Source organism: Nymphaea colorata, chromosome 7, assembly GCF_008831285.2.
Source record: "Nymphaea colorata isolate Beijing-Zhang1983 chromosome 7, ASM883128v2, whole genome shotgun sequence".
In the NCBI taxonomy this organism is placed as follows: domain Eukaryota; kingdom Viridiplantae; phylum Streptophyta; class Magnoliopsida; order Nymphaeales; family Nymphaeaceae; genus Nymphaea; species Nymphaea colorata.
The window spans coordinates 13,048,499-13,072,141 of NC_045144.1; the positions used below are offsets into that span (position 1 = coordinate 13,048,499).

Here is a 23,643-nt window from a genome sequence, read left to right on the forward strand (position 1 = left end):
GGTGAAACGTGAGTAAGAGTCAATGAATAAGACATAATATCTTGACCCAGACATGGAATCAATAGGGGCTGGCCCCCATACATCAGAAAAAATAGTTTCAAAAGGTTTGGAAGCCCTTTGATTTATATTATGGAAAGGTAAAACATGACTCTTACAAAGTCCACAACTTGAACATTTTTTGACACTTGAAGTAAGAGGTAAACTTGATCTTGGAATGAGACTATCTGTGACAAGTTTTTCAATGAAATGTCGACCACAGTGTCCTAGCCGACTATGCCACAAATCAGACTCCAAAAATTGGTTAGGGCCCCTTACTTTTGATTGAAAATGGCAAGAACTTGGCACTGATGACGCATTATGAGAAAGAGAAAATGTCTTCAATCCTATATCAAAAGTGGATGAATCCTTGGGTAGACATTCCTTGAGGACGTACATATTCCCTTGACGCTCCCCTCTAGCAAACATTTTCTTCGTTTGGAGGTCCTTGACATAGACAGAAGAAGGTGTGAATTCAACAGAAGAGCTTGTATCATCAATGAGTTTAGAAATGGATATGATGTTCTTTTTGATATTGGGAGCAAGAACAACATTAGACAGTGATAGAGACGAGGATGACAATGGAATATGTGCATTTCCAATATGTGTAATAGGATGAGATTTTCTATCACCTGTTATAATGCAACTTCTACCGTAATGAGGGGATAAGTTAGTCAATTTACCTGCATTTCCTGTCACATGGGTAGCTGCACCTGAATCCAAGAGTCATTCTCCCTGCTCATTTTGCTTTATAGTCATCTTTGAGAATGCGGTCATCAATAGTTGTTGCATATCTTCAGCGGTGGATTTAGAACTTTGTCCGCCTTGCTTATAATCATGTCTTACCCCTTTGTTTTTATTTTGAGGATTAAACCAACATTGTGCCTTCATGTGTCCTTTCTTGTTGCACTGAAAACAAATTGGTATTTTTCTTGAAGTATCCTAAGGAGACATACCTTGGTTATGTGGTGTTGGTAGAATGCCACGACCACCATGGTTGGAGTTCCCATGGCTCTTACCAAACTTTACATTCATAGCCAACACATTTTGGGAGTTCCCTTGATCAGTCATTTCAATGACTCTTTTCATATTCATTTCATGTTGGAAAAGTTTACCTTGTAGTTCGTTGAAGGAAGGCAGAGCAGGAAGGACCTCAAGAACTGTAATAAAAGCATGATAATCATGCCCAAGTCCATTCAAGGTTTGCTGCACCTTTTCCTTATCAGAAATGTTATTCCCTGAGGCAGCAAGTTGGTCTGCGACGGCCTTAATACGCCCCAAATAATCCATGATAGACGTTGAACCTTTGCTCTAATTCTGAAATTCTTTCTTTAAGTACATAATTCGAGCTTCTGATATTTGGGAAAAGGTATCAGCAAGGGTTTGCCATAATTCTTGTGCAGTACAATCATCAGAAACTGAAAGTAACACTTGTTGAGATAAAGTGGACAAACTATATGCAACCAGACTTTGATCACGTCTCATCCACATAGCATGTTCAGGATTGTTGTCTTCATGAACAGCAATAACTTCTCCTGCCTCATTTTTTATTTCCTGTAAGACGGATATTGGTGGAGCCTTTGTTGAACCATCGAGATGTCCAAAGAGGCCTTGACTTCTTATGAAAGGCATGATTTGCCTTTTCCAGATCAGATAATTCTCATGGTTGAGTTTTTCGGTAATAAGGTGAGGAAGAAAACTTGAGGACATGCCAGAATGCGAAAGGTTTTCCATGACAGCAGAAAAGAATGGTATATAGGTAGAAGATGAGAGGGAAAGAAGACACGATATAACAAGATGTGTCCTTGGGTAAGCAAGAAGAAAAAGAAACAAGAATTGCGCAAGAGAAAAGTAAATTCAGGATAGAGACAAGATGAGAAAAGAGTTCTAACCAGATCAGACTTGGCATCGTCGTTCCTCCGATTCCACTCGAGCATACACCTCTTCTATCCCAGGAATCTCATCACAGTTGAGAATTTGACTCCGAATGGATTCAACTTCATCACGCAGAACTCCAAGGAAAATAAAAGTACGGTCCATCCATTCCTTTTCCCAGTACAAGGCATGATCAGAACCACAGTCCCAGTCATCATTCACATGATAGTCGAGTTCCTCCAATTTAGTCTTTAGGGCTGCATAAAAGGCTGCCACGGACAAATCACCCTGTTTAAGGGAGTAGATACTGCGTTTAATCTGATACGTACGCAGAACCCTCTTCTTACGACCATACATCCTCGCAAGCACAGTCCACATATCATAAGAGGTCGACTTCTGTAGAATAAGTGGCTGAATATCAGCAGAAACAGAACTGATGATCCACACCTTAACCTGACTATCTTCCAACGCCGAAGTTGCCCATCGAGGATCTGTTTTGCTAGGTGCCGGTTTCTCTCCTGTGATATAGGGAAGGCGACCGCGACTAGTTATCCCTATTTCAAGGGCGGCAGACCAAGAGAGATAGTTGTCTTTATTCAAGCGAATAGACGTGACCTGAACCGGCAAGTTCTCGCTCTTGGTAATATGGCTCGTGTCGAAGGCAACATCAATCTTGGTGGTCATCTCTTCGGCCATCACGGGCACCAACGAGCAGCACTACCCAACACCAAGAAACACAACCAGGAGGTTGGTCCAAGAATCACGACAATGGCGAAGCTCAATGGCGGCGGCATTGGAGAGGGCGACGGCGGCGGCGCTGGAATAGGCGACGGCGGCGGCGCTGGAATAGGCGACGGCGGTGGCTCTGTTGAAGGCGATGGCAGCGGCTGGAAAACAGATGACGGCGGTGAAAACGGCAGCGGTGGCGGCGGAAAAACAACGGCTAGCGGCGGAAACAACGGCGGAAACTCTACTGGCACACCAACAATGGCTCTGATACCATGTAGAAACACGTAACAGGATAGGAAGATAGAGAAGAAACACACGATATACGTGGAAAACCTCAAAGAGAGGTGAAAAACCACGGAGAAGCTGTAACCTAGGGGCACCACCGCAACCCTAGGAGAGAGAAAATATTATTACCACTAAATCAACAAAACAACAATTAGTGGGAATATAAGAGGGAGACCCGCCTAGGGTACCGAGCCACTCTCGGTTCCCGTGCCCATGGGACCGGGTCCATATCCAGACCCGGTTCCCAATACACAATATTCTAACAAGTGTCCAAAGGTCGGGGTGTGACAAATACTTACATTTCAATTTGCACATGTATGATGCTACGTATAATCAATGAACTATGATTCAAATGAATATTTTGGTCGGCATGATCCATAAACATATTTTATGACTTTCATTACTTTTTCACTTTAAATGTTGCATCTAATTTGCCTGAATATTATTCCAATCGACTGACTTGGACCAACTCAAACAGATTGGTCTTAGACTCTTAACTAGTCTTCTTTAGGGCTTTAATCGAATTTTTGACAACTAAGGTTAGGAATTTGTCTTGAGAATGCTCAGAAGTATTGAAATGCATCATTCAAAAACTGAGGTGAAGAAAAAAAATGTAAGGTTATCCCTAGAGATTGTCTTGAGAATGCTAGGAAGAATCAAAAAGCTATGTTCATGAACTCTAGAGTTATTGTTCTTTTGGATTTATCGGTTATGATGGTTTAGGGTTCTTTCAACCCACGAAGATAATTACTAAATTATGTGCAACCATGCAAGTGATTAAATCTTAACAAAATGGTAAATTTTTCAGGATGTTACGAAAGCAAGAGTTTTTGCAGATGTTGCATGTGCAGTCCAACTCCTTAATGGATGTTTCAAATATCATATCCTTACAGGACATATTAGTACATGAATATTTTGTACCATATCAGCTTGTACAGACAACCAAAGCCACACAAAAATATCCCATACACAAGTTGGGCGGTTCAAATAATTCTAAACCCATATAAGAAAAACATGCTCTAATTCCATAGTTTTAGCATAGTTTAGATCATGCAAATTGGTTGGATTTAGTTTGCAACAGATTAACAATTCGATCTGGACCAAAATAGGGAAAACCAACATAGCATCTCCCTCAATCTTTCATCTTTATCCGTGTTGACGGATCTTGGTGTATGGGTCCGGGTCCAGACCCGATCCAGTGTGTCCTGGTTTGGGCATACTTATACCATTGTAAACCCTAATCTTGTGAGTTAATGAAGTTTTAAGAGAGAGAGTGTCTGGCAGCTAGTGGGCACCGACCTCCTCACCCGTGGTTTTTTCTCCCTCTTGTTGAGGGTTTTCCACGTTACATCAGTTGTTTTTCTCGCTTTTACTATTTCAACATGGTATCAGAGCTAAACAATTTCTGAAATCACTGTTCAGATTTGACGAAGAACCCTCGACTCTGTTTGGTGTGTGCTTTTCTGAACCCGTGAAGTTCCGGTGGACCCCGACGAAACTTGTTGTGCCCGACGATGCATCTTTCGTGAGCTTTGCCCGAGACTGCTGCTCGCATTATCTGCTGTCGTCAACACTTGGTGGAGTCTACGGTCGTGTCTCCTTCGCCCGACGTCGCCTATGTCAGTTCCTTCGCCCGTTGACCAGCGACCACCATCGCCCGCCACTCCGTGCTCCGTTGTCGTCGCCCGAGGCTCCCTTGCTGTTTGCCTTTGTCTAGAGGTACTCATATGTCACGAAGGTTTCTGTTACTGCTTGACTCTGTTCAACGCCCAAGCCCAGCGTCGCCCGACGGCCCTCTGTGCCGTGAAGCTCCGGCGTCACCCTCTGCATCGTCCGGCAACCTGGTTCCGCCCTATTTTTGCTGTCGTGTATCTGCTGCATCGCCCGCTGCCTTCATCGCCAGATCGCCTGCTGCTTTCTTCGCCAGACATTGGCGACGCTTGCAGTAGCTCTCTGCCGCTGCCTTCTCTGTCTATCCGCCCAGTGCTCCTGCCGCTGCTCTGATGTCGCCTGGGTCCAGCCTGCCGTCGGTACTTCTTGCTGCCGCCGGTGCCCGTGTTGACGTCAGTGCTGTTTTTTTGTTGCTGCAGCCTGGTTGTGATCATGGCAGCGTCTTCCTCTTCAACTGTCAACTCAGATCAACCTGAAATCGGGACTTATAGAACTAAGAATGTTCCGGTTCAAGTCCCTACCATTCGTCTTACCAAGGAAAACTATCTTAAGTGGTCTGCTGCCATCACTATGGGTATAGCTGGTCGAGGCCGTATTGCCTATGTGAATGGGAGTAAGGGTGAACCTCCTGCAAATAGTATGGCTTGGGATACTTGGTTTCTTGAGGACAACCAAGTAAAAACTTGGATTGTTAATTCAGTATCCTCAGATATTCAACCTCTCATTCTTCGTAAGAAGACTGCGAGAGATATGTGGACTATTTTGGAACAGATGTATGGTCAAAAGAAGAGAAAAGTTCGTGTGTATCAACTAATGAAGGAGTATGCTCTTCGACAAGGGGATCTCTCTGTTGCGGATTTCTACGCCGCATTAAAATCTAAGTGAGAGGATCTTGACTACCATTCTGATGATACCTGGAGTTGTCCTCAAGACCAGATGCAGTATATGGCCAAGGAGTGGGAGAATAGGGTATTCCTTTTCTTAGCTGGACTGAACAATGAATTCGAGAATATAAGGAGTCAGATTCTTAACTGTGACGAATCATTCAGTATTGAAGATGTTTATTCCCGTGTTGAAGCTGAAGAGCAAAGGAGGCTGGTCATAAGTAGGAGAAAGGGGGCTCTCATGTCTCACAATGAACTGTCCGCCTTTGTTAGCCGTGCCTCTATGGGAACTGGTCGTTCCCCCCGTAAATGTACTCTTTGCAAAAAACTAGGACACACTATGGAGTTTTGTTGGGACCTGCATCCAGAGAAGAAGAATAGTAGGGGGAGGTCTTCTGGTGGGAAGAAGCCTGCCTCGAATGTACTGAACCCTAGTGACAATAAAGTTTCTATTTCTGCGGAACAGATTCGTGAGCTGCGAGCATATTTGAGCCAGATTGATGTTGGTCAATCAGGCACTGGCCGTTTCGGGTGAAGAAGGTACTTCTTGTATGGGTGAGTGGATTGTTGATAGCGGTGCCACTCATCACATGACTGGCAACCCCAAACTCTTTCATGACTACAAGCTATCATCGGGAAAGGAACGTGTATCCCTTGCAAATGGCTCCTTTACCTCAGTGGCAGGAAAAGGGAGTCTTTCCTTGTTGAACAATTTTTTAGTGCATGGAGCCTTGCATGTTCCCCATCTTCCCTTAAATCTTTTGTCTGTTAGCAAGATTACCAAGGAACTGAACTGTGATTATATTTTCTGAAAAACGTTGTGTTTTACAGGACTTGATGACAGGGAAGAAGATTTGGATTGGTTTGGTGTCTGATGGCTTGTATTAGCTTCCTATACGCGTTGCTACAACTCTTATGTCAATAGTTAGCAGGACAGAGAAGAAGAAGGAAGAGTGTCGTCAGTTATTTTTGTAGTGGCATGAACGCCTTGGTCATCTCCCTTTTGGGATTTTAAAAAAATTGTTCCCTGAATTTTGTTTCAGTTTGAACATTTCCATGTTATCTTGTGATGTCTGTCAGTTTGCGAAGCATGTTGGAGCTTCATATCCAATTTCTACTAGTCGTGCTAATAAAGCTTTCTCCTTGATTCATTCTGATGTGTGGGGGCCCTCAGGCATTCATTCTCGTGGTGATTTTCAGTATTTTATGACTTTCATAGATGACTTTTCAAGATGTACCTTTGTTTATCTGTTGAAAGACCGTAGCGAAGTGCCTCATATTATAGAAACCTTCATCCTCCTTGTGGAAAACCAGTATGGTGGGTCTGTCAAGACATTCCCCCCCGATAATGCTCGGGAGTATATGTGTCTAACTGTCGAGGAATTCCTTCGAAAGAGGGGGATTGTTCATGAGACATCATGTAGTTATACACCCCCTCAAAATGGAGTTGCTGAGGGAAAAAACCGTCAATTACTTAATGTCACCAGAGCCTTATTGTTTCAAAGGAATCTTCCGAAATACTATTGGGGAGATGCGGTTATTACTAGTGCCTATTTGATTAATCGCATGCCTAGTCGAGTGCTAAATGGTCGTACTCCCTACTCCATGCTTCCAGGGAGTAGTCAACATTTTCATCTTCCTCCTCGTGTCGTTGGATGTGTGTGTTTCATCCATAACCACAGCCCAAGTGTAAAAAAACTTGACCCCAAATCAATTAAGGGAATATTTATTGGGTATTCTCCTACTCAAAATGGGTATAAATGTCTAGATCCCACTACTGGTCGAGTTCACATTACCAGGGATGTCACCTTCTTAGAACATGTGTCTTATTTTGGTGAGAATTCTCTTCAGGGGAAGAAGTCAATGTCTAAGGAAGAGTATTCTCCAAGTCAGGAAATTCAGTTTACAGATTTTCTAGGTTACAGACGCGAAGAAAATCCATCTGTTGAGGTGCTTGGAAAAGAAGAAGATGGGTCGTCTATTGAGGTACAGGAACAGGAAAAGGAGGGAGAGTGTCATATGGAGACAGAAAAAGAATGCAATCGTCTGTTTGGGCAGGTGTATTCTAGGAGAAGAGTTTGTGCTGACAAGGTGATTGATGGTGAGAAGTCCACTCTGAATCTCAATCCTACTTCCTTTAATGACCCAAGTCATGCTCAGAAGCAACCTGTTGAGAGAGAAAGTCAGACAGAAAATGAGAAGGAGGATCTCTCCATTGCCCTGAGAAAGGGTGTCAGGTCATGTACCCAACACCCTATTGGTAACTTTGTGTCTTACTCTAGATTGAGCACTGACTACAAATGTTTTGTATCCTCTTTGTCTGTGGTTGTGATTCTCAGGAATGTTACAGAGGCTAAGGGTGACCCCAAGTGGACTCAAGCTATGCAAGAAGAGATGGAGGCCTTAGACAGGAATCAGACATGGGAAGTGGTAGAGATTTCTGAAGCAGCTCATTTGGTTGGGTCAAAGTGGGTATACACCATTAAGTACAAACCAGATGGGAATGTTGAGATGTACAAAGCACGTCTGGTGGCCAAGGGGTTCAGTCAGAAATATGCGATCGACTACTTAGAGACGTTTGCTCCTGTTGCGAAGATGAAGACTGTTAGAGTTATTATTTATTTAGCGGTGCTGAAAGGTTGGGAGATGTGCCAACTTGATGTTAAAAATGTCTTTCTCAACGGAGATCTCGAAGAGGAAGTGTATATGTGTATGCCCGCAGGTTTTGAGAGACCTGGAAAATGCTGTAAACTGAAGAAGGCCTTGTATGGGCTCAAACAGTCTCCCCGGAGCATGGTTTGAACGTCTCAGACTTGTTATGAAGAAACATGGCTACAAACAAGGAAATGGAGATCATACCCTGTTCGTAAAGAGGATAGAGGGTAAAGTTACTCTACTATTGGTTTATGTTGATGACATGATTGTTACAGGTGATGATGAAGAAGAGATAGGAAGATTAAAGGGTTTACTATCTGTTGAATTTGATTTCAAGGACCTTGGCAAGCTAAAGTATTTCCTTGGTATTGAAATTGCCAGATCAGGTACAACTCTTGTGCTTAATCAAAGGAAGTATACCTTGGATCTACTGAATGAGACAGGAAAATTGGGATGCAGACCAGCTTCTACTCCTCGGATGCTGGGCACAAACTCGGTAGCAAGGATAGAAAACTTTTGTGTGAAGAAGCTAAAGGGAGATATCAACGTGTAGTTGGTAGATTGATATACCTCACTCTGACTAGACCGGATATCACCTTTGCGATAGAGACCGAAGGGCCCATGAGGATGTATTGTGATAACAAGTCTGCAATTAACTTGGCTAACAATCTAGTGCTTCATGATCGAACAAAGCATGTTGAGATTGACCGTCACTTCATCAGAGAAAGAATTGATGCCAGGGAGTTAACATTACCATACATGAAGTCTGAAGATCAAACTGTTGATTCTGACTAAAGCTTTACATGTAACTCCATTTGAGAGAAATGTATCCAAGTTGGGCATGTTTGATATGTATGCCCAACTTGAGGGGGAGTATTGACGAATCTTGGTGTATGGGTCCGGGTCCGGACCCAATCCAGTGTGTCCTTGTTTGGGCATACTTATACCATTGTAAAAACCCTAATCTTGTGAGTGAATGAAGTTTTAAGAGAGAGAGTGTCTGGCGACTAGTGGGCACCGACCTCCTCACCCGTGGTTTTTTCTCCCTCTTGTTGAGGGTTTTCCACGTTACATCAGTTGTTCTTCTCGCTTTTACTATTTCAACAATCCCCATCTAATACATAAGCCTAAAAAGGATTAATATTTGGATGAATTTACACTTTATAGTCTACATGAATTTTGGTAATAAATTCTTGGCAATACAAAGTCAATATCTAGACACTACAAAAAGATCAAGATAGATTTCATCATATTCAAGAAAACATACAACTAAACAGATCTGACCACTCTATATACAAGAAAGACTATTTATTAGTTCTAGAAAAGGGGGACACAAAGTACCAGTACTTAGGCATCATAAATTTATCAAGTAGTTATGTCAAAAAGAATATCAACATCTTGATAGGATATTGAACATTCCATGCTAGAAACAAATGCAGCCACTAATTATATATCTTGCAGTAGAAAGAACATTTTTAATGAGAAAACAATATATTGATGATCCAAAACCAGAACAAAAAATACTTGTAGTTGTTGGGTTTCGAGTAAATACTTTTTCTCCAAAATCCACTTATTTCTATCATAATCAGTGTCTGATGCAGAGAAGATCGCATAAGTTGCTCTCATGACCTCTTTTAATTCCTCAGCATCTGTCTCACCATTGGTCAACTCAATTACTGCTCCAAGAAATTGTCTGTAAGCTTGTTTGACATCATCAGAGGCTGCATCAACAGGATGATCTATATACATTATTGTCCTTGGGTACTAGAAATTAGAAAATAATGGAGTGCATTTGTTGTTAGAAGCAATAGTAGGTTCTAATCCTAGGATGTAAAATCAATGATAATATGCACAACCTTAACAGACTGCTTAAGACGGCATGGCTTAAAGAAGATTGATGATATTCTAAATTGCAGTTTTGAGGATCTGAGACGAGCACCTGCTTTACTACTTAAGTACATCTAAAGGGCACTTCTGTCATTTTTCAGTTAAAACATTTTTTAGTGACTTACCTTGGTAAAAGATTTTGCAGAAAGCAAGATCATTTCCATGATAGGCACAAAACGACCAATAGTTTACGTCTGCCCTTTAACTTTCCAAGTATTTATAAATGCTCATTCAAAATTTGAAATAGTTACAAAGTTGTCAAACTACTAGGTAATTAGATAAGTCGACTTGTTATGGTACCAACAACAAGCATTAGTATTTCTACTATACATCTATTTACCTGTGCATCATAAAAGAATGGGGCAGTCCAGGGCAATTTAGCACTTCTATTGCTAACTCATCTATTTTGGCTGAACTATGCAATCCATGGAATATACCAGCTTTTCCAAATCTCAATCAGGCCTATCTACTGATTGCTTTCACATAGGCATGAAGAAAAGCAAGGTATATTTTGTGATAAACAGCATCTACTCCTAAAGACAAACTTAAGAGATGTGGCTAGGCCGCTAGACCATTTCAAATCCAATCTAAACACAAAGCATCTATTTGCCAAGAAGAATTTAACATTGAAATTAGCAAAAACTAGTAGTTTCAATTTCCAAGTTATTCAGGCAACCATGCTTGTATTCTCGAATTAAAAGCAATAAACAACATATGTAGATGGGATACCTTCATCCCATTTGCAGAGGATTTTACGTCGATATTGAGAATCATTTGTCCTTAACCTGCTCAAAAAACTGGATGTCAATCCCTGGTGCATGTAAATGATAGAAATCCAGTCAAACCATCTTTAAGTAACTAAAGAAGTTGCACTTTTTTGTCAAGAACTATGCACTTGAATAGGCAATATACAGTACATAAGATAAGAGTTGCAACGTTTTGTTTGCTTGTAAAAATCAATTCTTGACGTGACTGAGCTAGTCCTGAGACTAGCTTCAATGGATCATAGACTAGTCCTTAGAGCTGGCCAACTTAATTGCCATTTGCTGTATACACCAAGGGGATTACTCACCTCACTAATTAATGCTTTTGTAAGCTTTTTATGCGCATGAAATACATTTTCTTGCCAACTTAGTTGCCATTTGTTGTATACACTGAAGGATTACTTCCCTCACTAATTAACGCTTTTGTAAGTGTTTTCATGTGTATGAAATATATTTTGTTGCATCTTGGTGTAATGAAAGTGGATTCCATGTGCAGGAAACAGAATAAAGGTAAAGTCTAAGTCAGAAAAGAATCATTAACATTTTTGCCATGTGTTAGGATTTATCCTTGGTTCATTTGAGCTCTTGTTCCTGTTGTTTTCAGCTATTATTAGCTCTTGGTATAAACTTTCCTACATGAATTGGCTCATCAAAGGCATTAGAAGCACCTAAAAGATCAGATCTCACTGGGAACCTGGAACCAAAATTATTCAGCCGGACTAAACAGCGAACCTTCAAGAAATGCCAGTCAATGTATGGCGATGGGCTAAAAATGTTAACAGGCAGAAACTAGAAAATGGTTTAGACAAAATCATACTTATTACCATTCAGCAATTTGAGAGTATTCTACATATGACAAATGTAATATCCAACAATATTCACATATATTGAAGAGATTCAACAGTAGTCAAATAAAAAAAAAGTTCACATTATATGGACAACCTAGAACTGTACCATATGGAAGAACCAGGCTGCTCGCCCAAAGCACTCAGGTATAAAGGACAGGAGAGAATGAATCTTGAAAAATTCCTTGTAACAATACATATTTTAGCAAAAGAGATAGTCCCATTCTGAAATAAGTTCAACAGAGACCTGTGACTAACATGCAAGGACAGGTGTTCTTTAAGAGGGGTGAACTGTGGCAGATTCTACATAAGAGTAGTCCAAAATAGTCCTGGAAGATTTGACATTTTAATAGCAGTGCATAACAGTATCATCCTGCCCCATGTCCATAGTTGTAGCCTTTTAGGTTGCAAAATAGGAGGCAAGTTAGGATCTTCCAGAGCAGCCACCTGCTCCGACTTGTTACAACCAAGCTGTATTGAGCTTAATGGCTGCTCTTTTGCATACATGTTTATTTTAGGCATTAGCTAAATCAAAGTGTTGCTTCAATGTTGTTGTGCTCCCATACATCATATATGCTTTAACAATTATTCCTACCATTTGAATCCAGTGAAAAAGGTTCATCATGCACTGGCAGCCAAGATACATGTGCGTACGCGCACGCACTCACCAAGGATTCGTTAGTTTAAAGTGAATGAACAAGGATTCGTTAGTTTAAAGTGAATGAACAAGGATTCGTTAGTTTATAGGGAATGAACGGTTACAGGTGCCTGAGAATATGAATAGACTTTGTACCTTCGCAAGTGGCGATGGATTTGTGTGAAAATTTAAAATAACTGAAGCATTTGGTTAATTTAGTCAATACCGAACTTGGCATTATATTGCAATTAACGTATAAGTGCATTATCTATGACTTTCTCAGAGATCTGCATCTATAAGTGCGGCGTTTACTTCTGTTGGCTTGATATCTGTATTAGTTCAATTCGTAGCTGTTATATACATTTCGTGGGCCGCAAGTTCAACTGAAAACCAGAAACAACCAACTTAGCTAAGGGAGTCCAATAAACTTTTGAGTTTATCCCTTGAGAAAGCATCATGATCGAGCAATCAAAACACAAACAAGAAGGGGAAAATAACATAATCATATCCAATTGCACTTGAATTATCGTGCCGTCATGCGGTTCAGATAAAGAAGCCAATCAACAACAGTTTTTCAATGTGATCAAGAAAAGATAATGAAGAAGCGATTGTCAAGTGAAGTACCGGAGTCGTTCGAGGTCCCGAAGGGTCCATTTTCTTTCGACGTAGGCACGATCGACGTCGTAGTTATCTCTGAGTGAAGTAGTAAGGCGAGGAAGCTGAACCTTCATCCTTACCCCCACCCGCCCTCCTGCCCAGATAGACCTTTTCCTCCACTACCGCTTGCGAGATGGGGACTAGAGAGAGAAAGAGGGAGAGGGAGAGTCAGAACACCGCCTCTGCAGTAGCTATTGGTCTTCTTCTGCAGCTCTTCACCGCATTTTCATTGTAAGCGGGTCGACTCTGAGTGCTTCCTGAATCCCATTGCGAAGCCGATCCGACGTTCGAAATATGGCGGCTGGTCGTCTTTGTTTAGAATAATAAGGTGACGGCAGTACATAATAAGGTGGCATTCTATAAATGCTCTTTCGAATAAGGCAATGAAACTTGCAAGATAGTTGAAAAATTGGCATTGTGTAAATGCCCTCAAGTTCCTGTCATCACTTGACAAAGGAAAAATAGGCATTCTAGAAACACTATAGTGGGTTCCATGCCACATGTTCCCCCGGTTGCTTTTTGTACCGGCCACTTTTATTTTCCCTGAATTCTTCTCTCCGACTTCTGTCTCTCCACTTAATCAAACGAGACGCAACACTACTTTCGTTCGATTCAAGCATGTAATGACATGCCTGCAGTCCATACTTCCTATAAACAATAACGTAAATTATGTTGTAAAAAATGTTGAGCAGGTATTAATTCTCCATACGAGTACCAGTAAGTTTGTTACATGTTGTAGGGAAGGCATTTGAAAGGTGGAAAATGAAGAAGATTCTGTCAAAGTTAACTTGGTACTAATTGGTCATGACCGCGTCAAATGAAATAGGTAATCGATTGTTACAATTAACATGTCAACGGGTTTGTATCCTCTATGTCATACTAAACTCAAGGAACATGTAAAAAAATGTGGTCACCATTCCAGGTTTTTGGTCATCATGCTCTAAATGTAAAAAGTCGTAAGTTACTGTTGTAAGGATATATCTGTCTAGCTAATTATGGTGTGTAAACGTGGTTGTGAATGTTGAGGACAATGATGATGACACAAATGACTTGGTGGATGAAGTATATGCATGTGATGCAATTCCGATTAAAGATTATTTCTATTAGGGAAGCTTTATATCATATGCATACTGAGATGGTGAAATTGTTCTATTATTTGGATGTGTGCACTAACAAGGTAGTGGTGTGTGTTTCATATGGCATTGATATGCACAGAGTAGAGGAATGTATTCTAGTTGATCTGTGCATGTCTAAATAGCACATTGTTTAGCTTGATGCATGCGAGGATGCTCACAATTTCATGTATATATAAACATGAAGATGATGTGCGTCGTAATGCATATAAAATTTGTATTCATGTGCACGGGTCAGAGGAAATTTTATAGCTGATCTATGCATGCACGAACAACAATTGGCAAGTTTGATACACACGAGGATCTTTAAATTACTTCTGCAAACATGGTAGTGGTAGCTTTAGAGTATATATGCATACTCATGAGAGTGTTTTAGTGGATACACGCATGCAAGAAGGATTGCAAAAGCACAGTAAAGTCACTCAAATTCTTAGGAGGAGATGAAAATGTGGATGACCTACAGAGATGGTAATTAGAAGTCTTTCAAATGACAGATTTTGCAACACCTTAAATAAACGGCGAGTGAGAAGTGGGTTGATCTAGACCAAGGTCCAGATCCAAACCCGATGTCCTGGGGCTCTCTCTCTATCTGTGTTTTGGTAATAGCGAAGGAGAAGAAGAAATAGAGAAGGGAGGAGGCAGAAATGAAGAGGAAGGAGGAGAAGTGCAGGGAGGGAGGAGGCGGTGGTGAGGAAGAAGAAGAATCCTTACTGCTTCTCCTGCTCAATCTCTTTCCCTAGCCCATGTTCTCTTTCTCTCTCGCCCAAACTCCCACTCTCTTGTTGGCTTTCTCCCTCGCTCCCACACTCCCTCTCATAGGTCCAAAGCCAAAGTTTGGATCCCAATCAAGAATTTCAACGCAAAATCCCAAATCAATATCAAAATCACAAGTCTTGACACAATTTAGCTCCGCACATACACACACGCACACAAATCTCCCTTTTGGTTTGTGCCTCCATCTTGTGCCAAAAACTTTAAAAACATGTTTCCAAGTATAATTCTTGATTCGAGCCTTGGGCGTCGATTGGAACGCTTGCGCAATCAAGCAAACCCAATTAGGATCTAAAACGAGCCCAAAGGCACCCAAATTGAAATGAGACTCATTTTCACAAAAAAACCATTTTACCCTTCAAAATATGCATTTTAAAATCTTTTTTTATTATTTTTGTGGGACCCCATCGAAGGCGAAATCCACCCTTATTGGCCGCAAATGGGAGGGATTTCGCCCCATTTCATGCGGCCTGGCATGCTACTTGGCAGCGCGCTCTAGCCGAGGCGCACGGCCACACCATGCACTACTGTGGCACGCGCATTAGTGACAGTGACCTGGCATGACAGTGCCAATGGGTTGTTGCTCCTACCGCACAAAACGAGTAACCAATCACGGCCGCGCCTAATGTGTGCCGTTGTGCATGCCTTGTTTTGGTTAAAAACTGTAACGTTATTCGCTTTGGCAGGTTGGGCTGGAGTGGGTCCAGACCCAGACCCGAGCTCCACTCGCAAAGAGGAAGCCCAATGCGGGTTCCCCTTCCTCGTCTCCTCTCTATCTCCCTCTTCGTTGCCCTCTCATGTTGCAAGTGAGCATCCGACGCAGAGAAGAAGGTGGAGGATAGTGTAGCAGCAACGGAGGTGAAGAGTGGCAGCGGCGGCACATAGGTGTGCATCGTCGGTCTCTCCGTGTCTCTTCTTTCTTCTTTCTTCTCCTCCTCCTTCTCACGTTGTTTCCTATCGCCTCTACCTCTGTCCCGATTCTTCAATGTTGAATCCCTCTCTCACTCCTGCAAGCTCTTATGCCCTCTCTCCTGTACTCTTTCTCTCCTTCGTTACACACTCATTTCTCTGTTCGCATCTCTCTCTACATTCTCTCCTGCCAGCTCTCTCCCGCACTGTCTCCCCTTTGTCCAAACTCTCTCTTTCTGTCTCCCCTCTCCGTCTGCACTTTCTCCCTTTCGTGCTCTTCTCTCGCTCTTATCGTCTCTCTGTTCACACCCTCTCTCTCTTGCGCTTGTCTCTTCTCCCTCGCCCGAACCGCCTCCCCCACAACTACCATAGGGCCCTTCTAATGACAAACTCCTCTCTTAAACTCCCTTTCACTTATTCTCATTCTATTTGGTGATGTTTGATCATATTGCAGTTTGGGGACACGTCTTTCCCCTCATAACAGCAAATTGAAGGCATTTAAGATTTAGAATGCATGCTAGCGACTTAAGATTTGATGATTTAGAATGCATGTTAGCGACTTTGCTATTTTAGGGAAGGTCTAAGAGTATTTTGGAGGGACAAGGATCCACTTATATAATTAACTTTCTAGCATGATAAGTTAATTTTTGAAGCGGTTAGGAAGCATGGTAGAGATTTTGAAGTTGTGGAGAAGGTGTAAAACCGTTGTTGCGAACACATGGCGCATGCTATTGTTGATGTGTGTATCTCATTATTGGTTGGGAAATAGTATGTATGTTAAGAGGCGTAATTACTGAGAAGACGCTTCAACTAAGAAAGCAAGTGAGAAACATATTAGTGATTAGTTCAATCGAAAGGTCAAAACTTAAGTCGTTTGGTCACAACCTCAAAGAGTTGGGAAAAGACCTATGGAAGGCTTTGTAGGCTGATACTACCCATCGGCACCCTCTTGTGGCGATGACCTATGCTTAAATGAATATATTTCATACTTGTATAGATTGTAAAGTGAAACAAGTAGAAATTTTATCACTTGACTCTGTTTGCAAATACACTGGACACGTCGAGTAGACCTTGAGCGACAAGATTCGAAGCTCAAGTCGTTTTGGGTGATTTGGGGAAGCATAATAGGTATGGTGGCATTCCAAGCAAGTCCCTGCCTGTGGCCAACTTTTGAATGCATGTCTTTCAGGGTCGTTGGATCCTATGATAGTGTTACGATTGAATGAATGTATGCATGTAATTGAATGATGATTTAATTGGTTTTGTTTTAAACTATTATGCGATTGCATGTGCATGCTAGAAATGATAACTGATTAAGATATATGAGGTGGGGTATCGAATCGAGTATCCGCTCGACCCTGACTGTACATTAGAAAGCATCCTAGAATAATAATTTCATGAGACAGCTACGAGCCAATCACAAATTGAGACTACTCTCATGGTTCGGCTAAGTTTTGAAAAATATGATTGATGTGTTTGATTGATGTGAATGTTGTAATATGTTTCGTATGCATTGCCGTGAGCATGATACAAATGAATGAATTTGAAGTGCAGTTGTACCCATAAATTATGACTACTAGCTAAGAATATTTACTATATGTGTAGTCCTCGTGTAGAGGCATTTGGACATATGGGTACACTCGTGAAGTGAACCAACCTCATGAGCTAGTCAGTCATTTTGTAAATGTGCTTTCATAATGATAAGTAAGAAATAATAATAGATGTGAGGTCAGTGGGTTGTGGCAATGTGTTTGGAAGACCCTAGGATGTCGTTGCGTAATGTGCTTGGAGCGTTGGGCTCCCACCTTCCCAACCTGGGTATCTTAGGGAAGGCTGAGCAACTCTCTTTGAAATTCACACATCTGTGGATGATTGCTCTACCACTGCAGTGTGAACGGATCCATATTGTTTCGGACCACCACAGGGGTTGTCTCTCGACTGTAGGTCGCCTATGGTGTGCACGTGCATGTGTTTGTACCCACATGAACAATCAATTCATTAAAGTTAATGTAAATGAAAAGAATGTGAATGAAGTGAATGTGAATGAAGTGAATATGCATGAAGTGAATGTGATCATTAAATATGTTAAGTGTGGCCATTGAGTGGTCTCTACATGTCGTGGTATATGTGAGGGGCTTCTATGACAAGTCATGTGATTGCTTGCCCTATCATGACACGATAGTGATTTGCTTTCGTAATTGTTATATCGTAGATTTGAGCTCTTACCTTAGAAGGTTAGGGATTTATCTCATTTATTGTCATACTCCGAAGGCTAAGCCTTTTGTTGTTTACTTTTTCAGGTTTTGGCGGACCCGGGGCAACAGGTTGATCAGATAGCTCAAGTCACATCCTACTGAAGAGATTTTGGGTCTATTGTAGTGTCGACGCATCATGTTTAGGTCTCTTTGATGTCTTGTTTTTGTTACGCATCAATGTTGTGATTTTGAGGCATTTTTGTCATATATCTTATTGACAAATGTGAAGCAATTTTGTATGAATGAAATTTATTATATAATGGAAAGTTTGCCCTATTGTCTTTGACTCCCATAGCTCCTTTCCTTTTGAATTGTTGTGTTGTCACTCTTCAACATTTTATGTTTTAATAAACAAAAAATTATGTGAGGGTCAAAGTGTTGTTGGGTCAGTTGGGTGGGCACTATCCCTGCTAATGCCCTCAAATGGGTATTTGCATGGCCAAGGTTGAATCCCTTTTGGTCAAGGCCTATTTTTTTTCAAAAAATTGAAAACAATTCAAAAGTACATGAAATTTGCATGAAAATCTTATTAAATAAAAAAAAGTAAATTGAGTTTTGGCTCCAAAACTGTCAATAAATATCCCCTAAACCTTATTTCTTGGGTAGAAGCTAACCCTTGAGGAACCTCTAGAACTTTCTCACTTGAAGAATTAGCACCCCCCGCCCCACTCTCAAGCTCCCTCTCACTTTTTTTTTTCTTCTTTAGAAACATATTTCAATCATAGAATGAAATTTCATTTCACCTTTTTCATGCTCCTGGTGTACTCAAGAGTAGCTCTTGACACCGAGAAGAAGATTTTTAAAGTTATCTTGTATGACCATAGGGAGACGAAGAAAGGAGAAAGAAAGAAACAAAAGAGACAATAGAGATATTGGCTATATACCTTTAAATAGACCAGTTGAAGAGAACACAACTTTTTCTTTGGACAATCCCAAAGCCTCCTCATGTGAACCTCCAAGGTGTTGAGGATGGCTCCCTAAAAGGTATTCTTGTGCTCCCTTGAAGAGTGGAAGTTGAAGAAGCTCGCACCTAAAGAAAGGTGTGCTTCATTTTAAGATGTTATTCATGCATAATTGATTGATTTTTAACTTAATATATGAATGAACGATAAGAATGAGTGCTTGGGTTAGAATTTCTTTGTTATTATGTTGATTTTTTATATTGTAATTTGTCCAACTCGAGAAAATCATTATAAATGTGTGCATGTTAAAATGAATCTCGATGACATTCTTACGTTTAACATTTCTCTTAATCACTTGATTGGATCCCAATGAGAGCTTTCTTATGTTATTAATTTTTCACTTCATGTATGCATGATTTTCTCCTATACACAATAGTGGGAGAAATCAATTTCCTTGTAATAGATGAAATCGTTATTGTTTTATATGCTTACATAAAAAAAAATTCAAATTTTATTTTCAAAAGAATTTCAAAAGTCTTCAATGAGGCCTCAAAGACTTAGCCTTGGATTTTGCATGAGGCCAAGTTCCTCTCTGGCCTATATAAAAAAAATCAAAATCGAAAACACTTCAAGTTATCTTTTGATTTTAATTTGCATATATATATGTGCGTATATACATGTATATAGACATATATGTGTACATGAATATCTCTCTCTTGAATTAAATCTTCTTTTATATATATATATATATATATATATATATATATATATATATATATATATATATATATATATATATATATATATATATATTACACTCTCTTTTTCTCTAGAGTCTCTCTCTCTCTCTCTTTCTCTTTGACTTAAGATTTTTTATAAAATTTTCATATGTGTATATATATACAAGTATATATATACATACATATCTCTCTCTTTCTAAGATCTCTCTCTCTCTCTCTCTTTCTCTTTTTCATTTAATGTAACACTATTCTTTTTAGCAGGTTGGATTTAGATTAGGATCCAAACCCAAACCCAAACCCATTGCATGAAAAGCCCCACGCATTCCCCTTCCTCATCTTCCGCTTCATCTCCTTCGTCGCTCTCTCATCTCGCAAGTGTGAAGTAGGACGCAAAGGAACAGGAGGCGGAAAGAGCAGCGGCGACGGGGTGAACAGCGGCGGTGCACAGATGGGCAACGCTGGTCTCTCTTTGTCTCTTCTTTCTTCTCCTCCTCCCTCTCTCGCTGTTTTTTTTTTCTTTTGATTTCTCTCCCTCAGTCCCGATTCTTCTCTGCCGAATCCCCCTTTTTCTCCCGCGCTTCTGACCCGCATCTCTCTCTGTCCATCTCTTCTCTCTTTGTCTACACTCGCAGCTCTCTCCCCATCTCTTCTGTCTTCTCTCTCTCTCCCGTGTTGTCCCCCTCCTTCGCCACTCTCACGCTCTTGCCCTCTCTATTTGTCTCTCCTCTCTGTCCGAACTCTCTTTAAATGTTTCCCGTCTCTGTCTGCAACCTCACCCTACTGCGCAACCCTCTCCCATCTCTCTTTGTTTGCTTCTTGTCCCTACCGCCAATCTCACTCTCTTGGCACTCTCCCTCTCGCCTATCTCTCTTTCCCAAGCCCAATCATTGGCTCTTCTCAACCGTGCGTGAGTCTCCCTCAACCGAACCTCATTCTCATAGCCCAATGCCTTCTTCCAACAGCAAATCCTCCTCTTGCATTCTTTTTTTGCTCTTTTTCACTACTTTAGTGGTTGTTGGATTGGAATTGCAGCTTGGGGACGCGTTTTTTTCCTATAAAAGTGAATAGAAGGCATTGGTGGTGACGACATTGAATGATTTTAGCCGTTGGGAATCAATCGAGAATTTGAGGTGGCTGCCGGGAACACTACGACAGTTTGGACTCTAAGATTGGAGTGAATGAGGTCTAATCGAGCTTATTTTGCCTAATAATTTCTGTTGGCGCATGTATAATTAATGATTAAGCATGCTAGACTTAAGATTTGATGATTTAGAGTGCATATTAGCGATGTTGCTATTTTGGAGAAAGTCTAGGTCTATTTGAGAAGGACAAGGATCTCCGTGTATAATGATCTTTTTAGCATGTTGAGTTAATATTCAAAGCAATTAAGAACCACGGTAGAAATTGTGATGATGTGGAGAAGGTTTAGAACCATGTTAGCGAACTCGTGAAGTATGCTTTTGTTGATGTGCATGCACATCGTTTGTTGGGAAATAGTAGGTATGTTAGGAAGACGCCTCAACTAAGGAAAGAAGGGAGAAACAGATTAGTGATTGGTTCAAAACGAAAGCGCAAAGCTTAAATCATTCAGTAACAACCTCAAAGAGTTGGGAAGAGGCCTATTGGAGGGCTTTGTGGGTCGACAGACTTGACACTACCCGTCGACACCCTCTTGAGGCAATGACATGTCTCAATGCTTATGTTTCATACTTGTGTAAATTGTAAAGCGAAGCGAGTAGAGAACTTATCGTTTGGTTGTGTTTGCAGGTACACTGGGCATGTTCAGTAAACCTTGAGCGACCGTATTCAAAGCTCAAGGCGTTTTTGGGTATTTTGGCAACGTGCGGCAGGTATGACGACATTCCAAGCAAATCCCTGCCTAGGACCAACCTTTGGGATTTGTGTTTTTAGGATCATTAGATCCTATGATTGTGATGTGATTGAATGGTTGTGATGTGATTGAGTGAATGTATGCATGTGATTGATTTGTTATGAGATAAGTTTTGTTGAAAAATTTCTATAAATCTTGTTATGAAAATTACTGTGCAATTGCATGTGCATAATAGAAATGAAAACTTTTAGGACAAATGAGGTGGGAGTATCGAGTCGAGCATTTCCTCGACCCCAATTGTAAATTAGAAAGCATCCTAAAATGATAACTGCATATGACAGCTACGAGCCAATCATGGATCGAGACTACTCTCTGTGGTTCTGTAAAGTTTTGAAAGATATGATTGATGTGTTGAGTGATGTGAATGTTGTAATATTTCGTATGCAGTGCCATGAGCACAATACAATGAATGGAATTGAAGGATAGTTGTACACATAATGTTATGACGGCTGACTAAGAATGTTAATGATATGTGTAGCCCTCATGTAGAGGTATTTGGAGGTATGAGTGCACTCGTGGAGTAAACCAACCTCATGAGCTAGCCGGTCATTCTGTGAATGTGTTTCCATAATGATAAGTAAGAAAGAATAAGAGATAAGAGATCAGTGGGTTGTGGGAATGTGTTTGGGAGATGTCCTACCTTCACCACTGGTCTCGCCTGCTCAGAGTGCAGGTGATGCAATGCCTCAGGTTACCGTGTGTGATGTGCTTGGAGCATTGGGCTCCCGCCTTCCCAAACTGAGTGTCCTATGGAAGGCTGAGTATCTCTCTTTGAAATTTACACATCTATAGACGAGTGCTCTTTCGTTACAGCGTGAATGGATCCATATTGTTTCGGGCCACCACGAGGGTTGTCTCTCGGCTATAGGCCACTCGCGGTCTGCACGTGTCTATATTTGCACCCACAGAAACTGTCAATTCACTAAAGCTAATGTAAATGAAAAGAATGTGAATGAAGTGTGTGTGAATGAAGTAATTGTGAATGTTGTGTCCATGCATGAATTGCATATGACTAATGAATGTGCTATTGTGGTCATTGTGTGGCCTTTACATATCATGGTATATGTGAGAGGCTTCCATGGCAAGTCATGAGACTGTATGCTCCATTAAGAAATGATAATGGTTTGCTTTTATAATTGTCATATTTTAGATTTAAGTCTTTACCTTGGAGGGTTAGGGATTTATCTGGTTTGTTACGATACTGCGAAGGCTAAACCTTCAGTTGCTTTTCTTTTTTCAGATTTTGGCGGACCCGGGACCGCAGATTGATCAGATGGCTCCATTCACATCTTATTGAGGAGGTTTTGGGTCTATTGGAAAGCCGACACGTCTTGTTTTGGTCATATTGATGTCTTGTTTTTGTTAAACATTAATGTTGTGATTTGGGAGCATTTTTGTCATATGTATTATTGAGAAATATGATGTGATTTTTGTATGAGCTGGAAATTGTTACATAAATAAAAGTTTGTCTCATGGTTTTGAATTGCATAGCTCACTTTCTTTTGAATCCTTGTGTTGTCACACTTTAATGTTTCTATGTTTTTTTTAAAAAAAAAAGTTATTTGAGGTCAAATTGTTGGGGTGTGACTTTTAAAGTCTTCTCTTATAAATTTTCACACACACACACACACACACATATATCTTTTAAAAATTCTTCTCTCTTTCTAAAGTCTCTTTCTTTTTATTTTTTGGCTTCAAATTATCTTCTATGAATGATTATATATGTAGGTACATATATTCATATATATAAATATATTATTGCTCTCTAAAATCATTCATTCATTTTTTTTCTTTTTCATTCTTTCATTCATTTATCACTTTTCTAAGAATTAAAATTTAATTTTCATTTTTTGACTTCATTTAGACCAAAACTCAAGTAATGACATAATAATAGAACAATGCTTGATGGTCTACAACTCCATTCCACTTTCAATAACTCTCTTTCTTTACAAGAAAATTTATGACAAAATATGCAAGCAATGTAAGAAATATAGATGTATGTGATGGTAGAAATGCTTTTAGATAAATGTTATGATAAAAATAAATTATTTATTTTTTAAGCATATAGAATCAATATATTCATGCATTCACATTCACTTGTGAAATTCACGAGTGAT

The 23,643-nt window shown here is 40.4% G+C and overlaps 1 protein-coding gene across 3 annotated transcripts in view; it reads right to left on the reverse strand.

Annotated features, from left to right (window-relative positions):
* LOC116257364 (DExH-box ATP-dependent RNA helicase DExH14) overlaps positions 1-13,198 on the reverse strand; it is a 122,353-nt gene extending 109,155 nt beyond the window's left edge. Inside the window, exons 1-3 of one of the 3 annotated variants that reach the window (XR_004173362.2) lie at positions 12,893-13,198; positions 10,752-10,807; positions 9,688-9,874 (exon numbers count right to left, since the gene is read on the reverse strand). Coding sequence is in view for 2 of the 3 variants with exons in the window: in XM_031634007.2 (XP_031489867.1) it covers positions 9,688-9,874; positions 10,752-10,807; positions 12,893-12,999 (350 nt within the window). In the remaining variant the exon portion in view is untranslated. The remainder of the gene's footprint in view (positions 1-9,687; positions 9,875-10,751; positions 10,808-12,892) is intronic. The other 2 variants (XM_031634010.2, XM_031634007.2) reach the window with 2 other exon arrangements.
* Between the last annotated feature and the right edge of the window lie 10,445 nt (positions 13,199-23,643).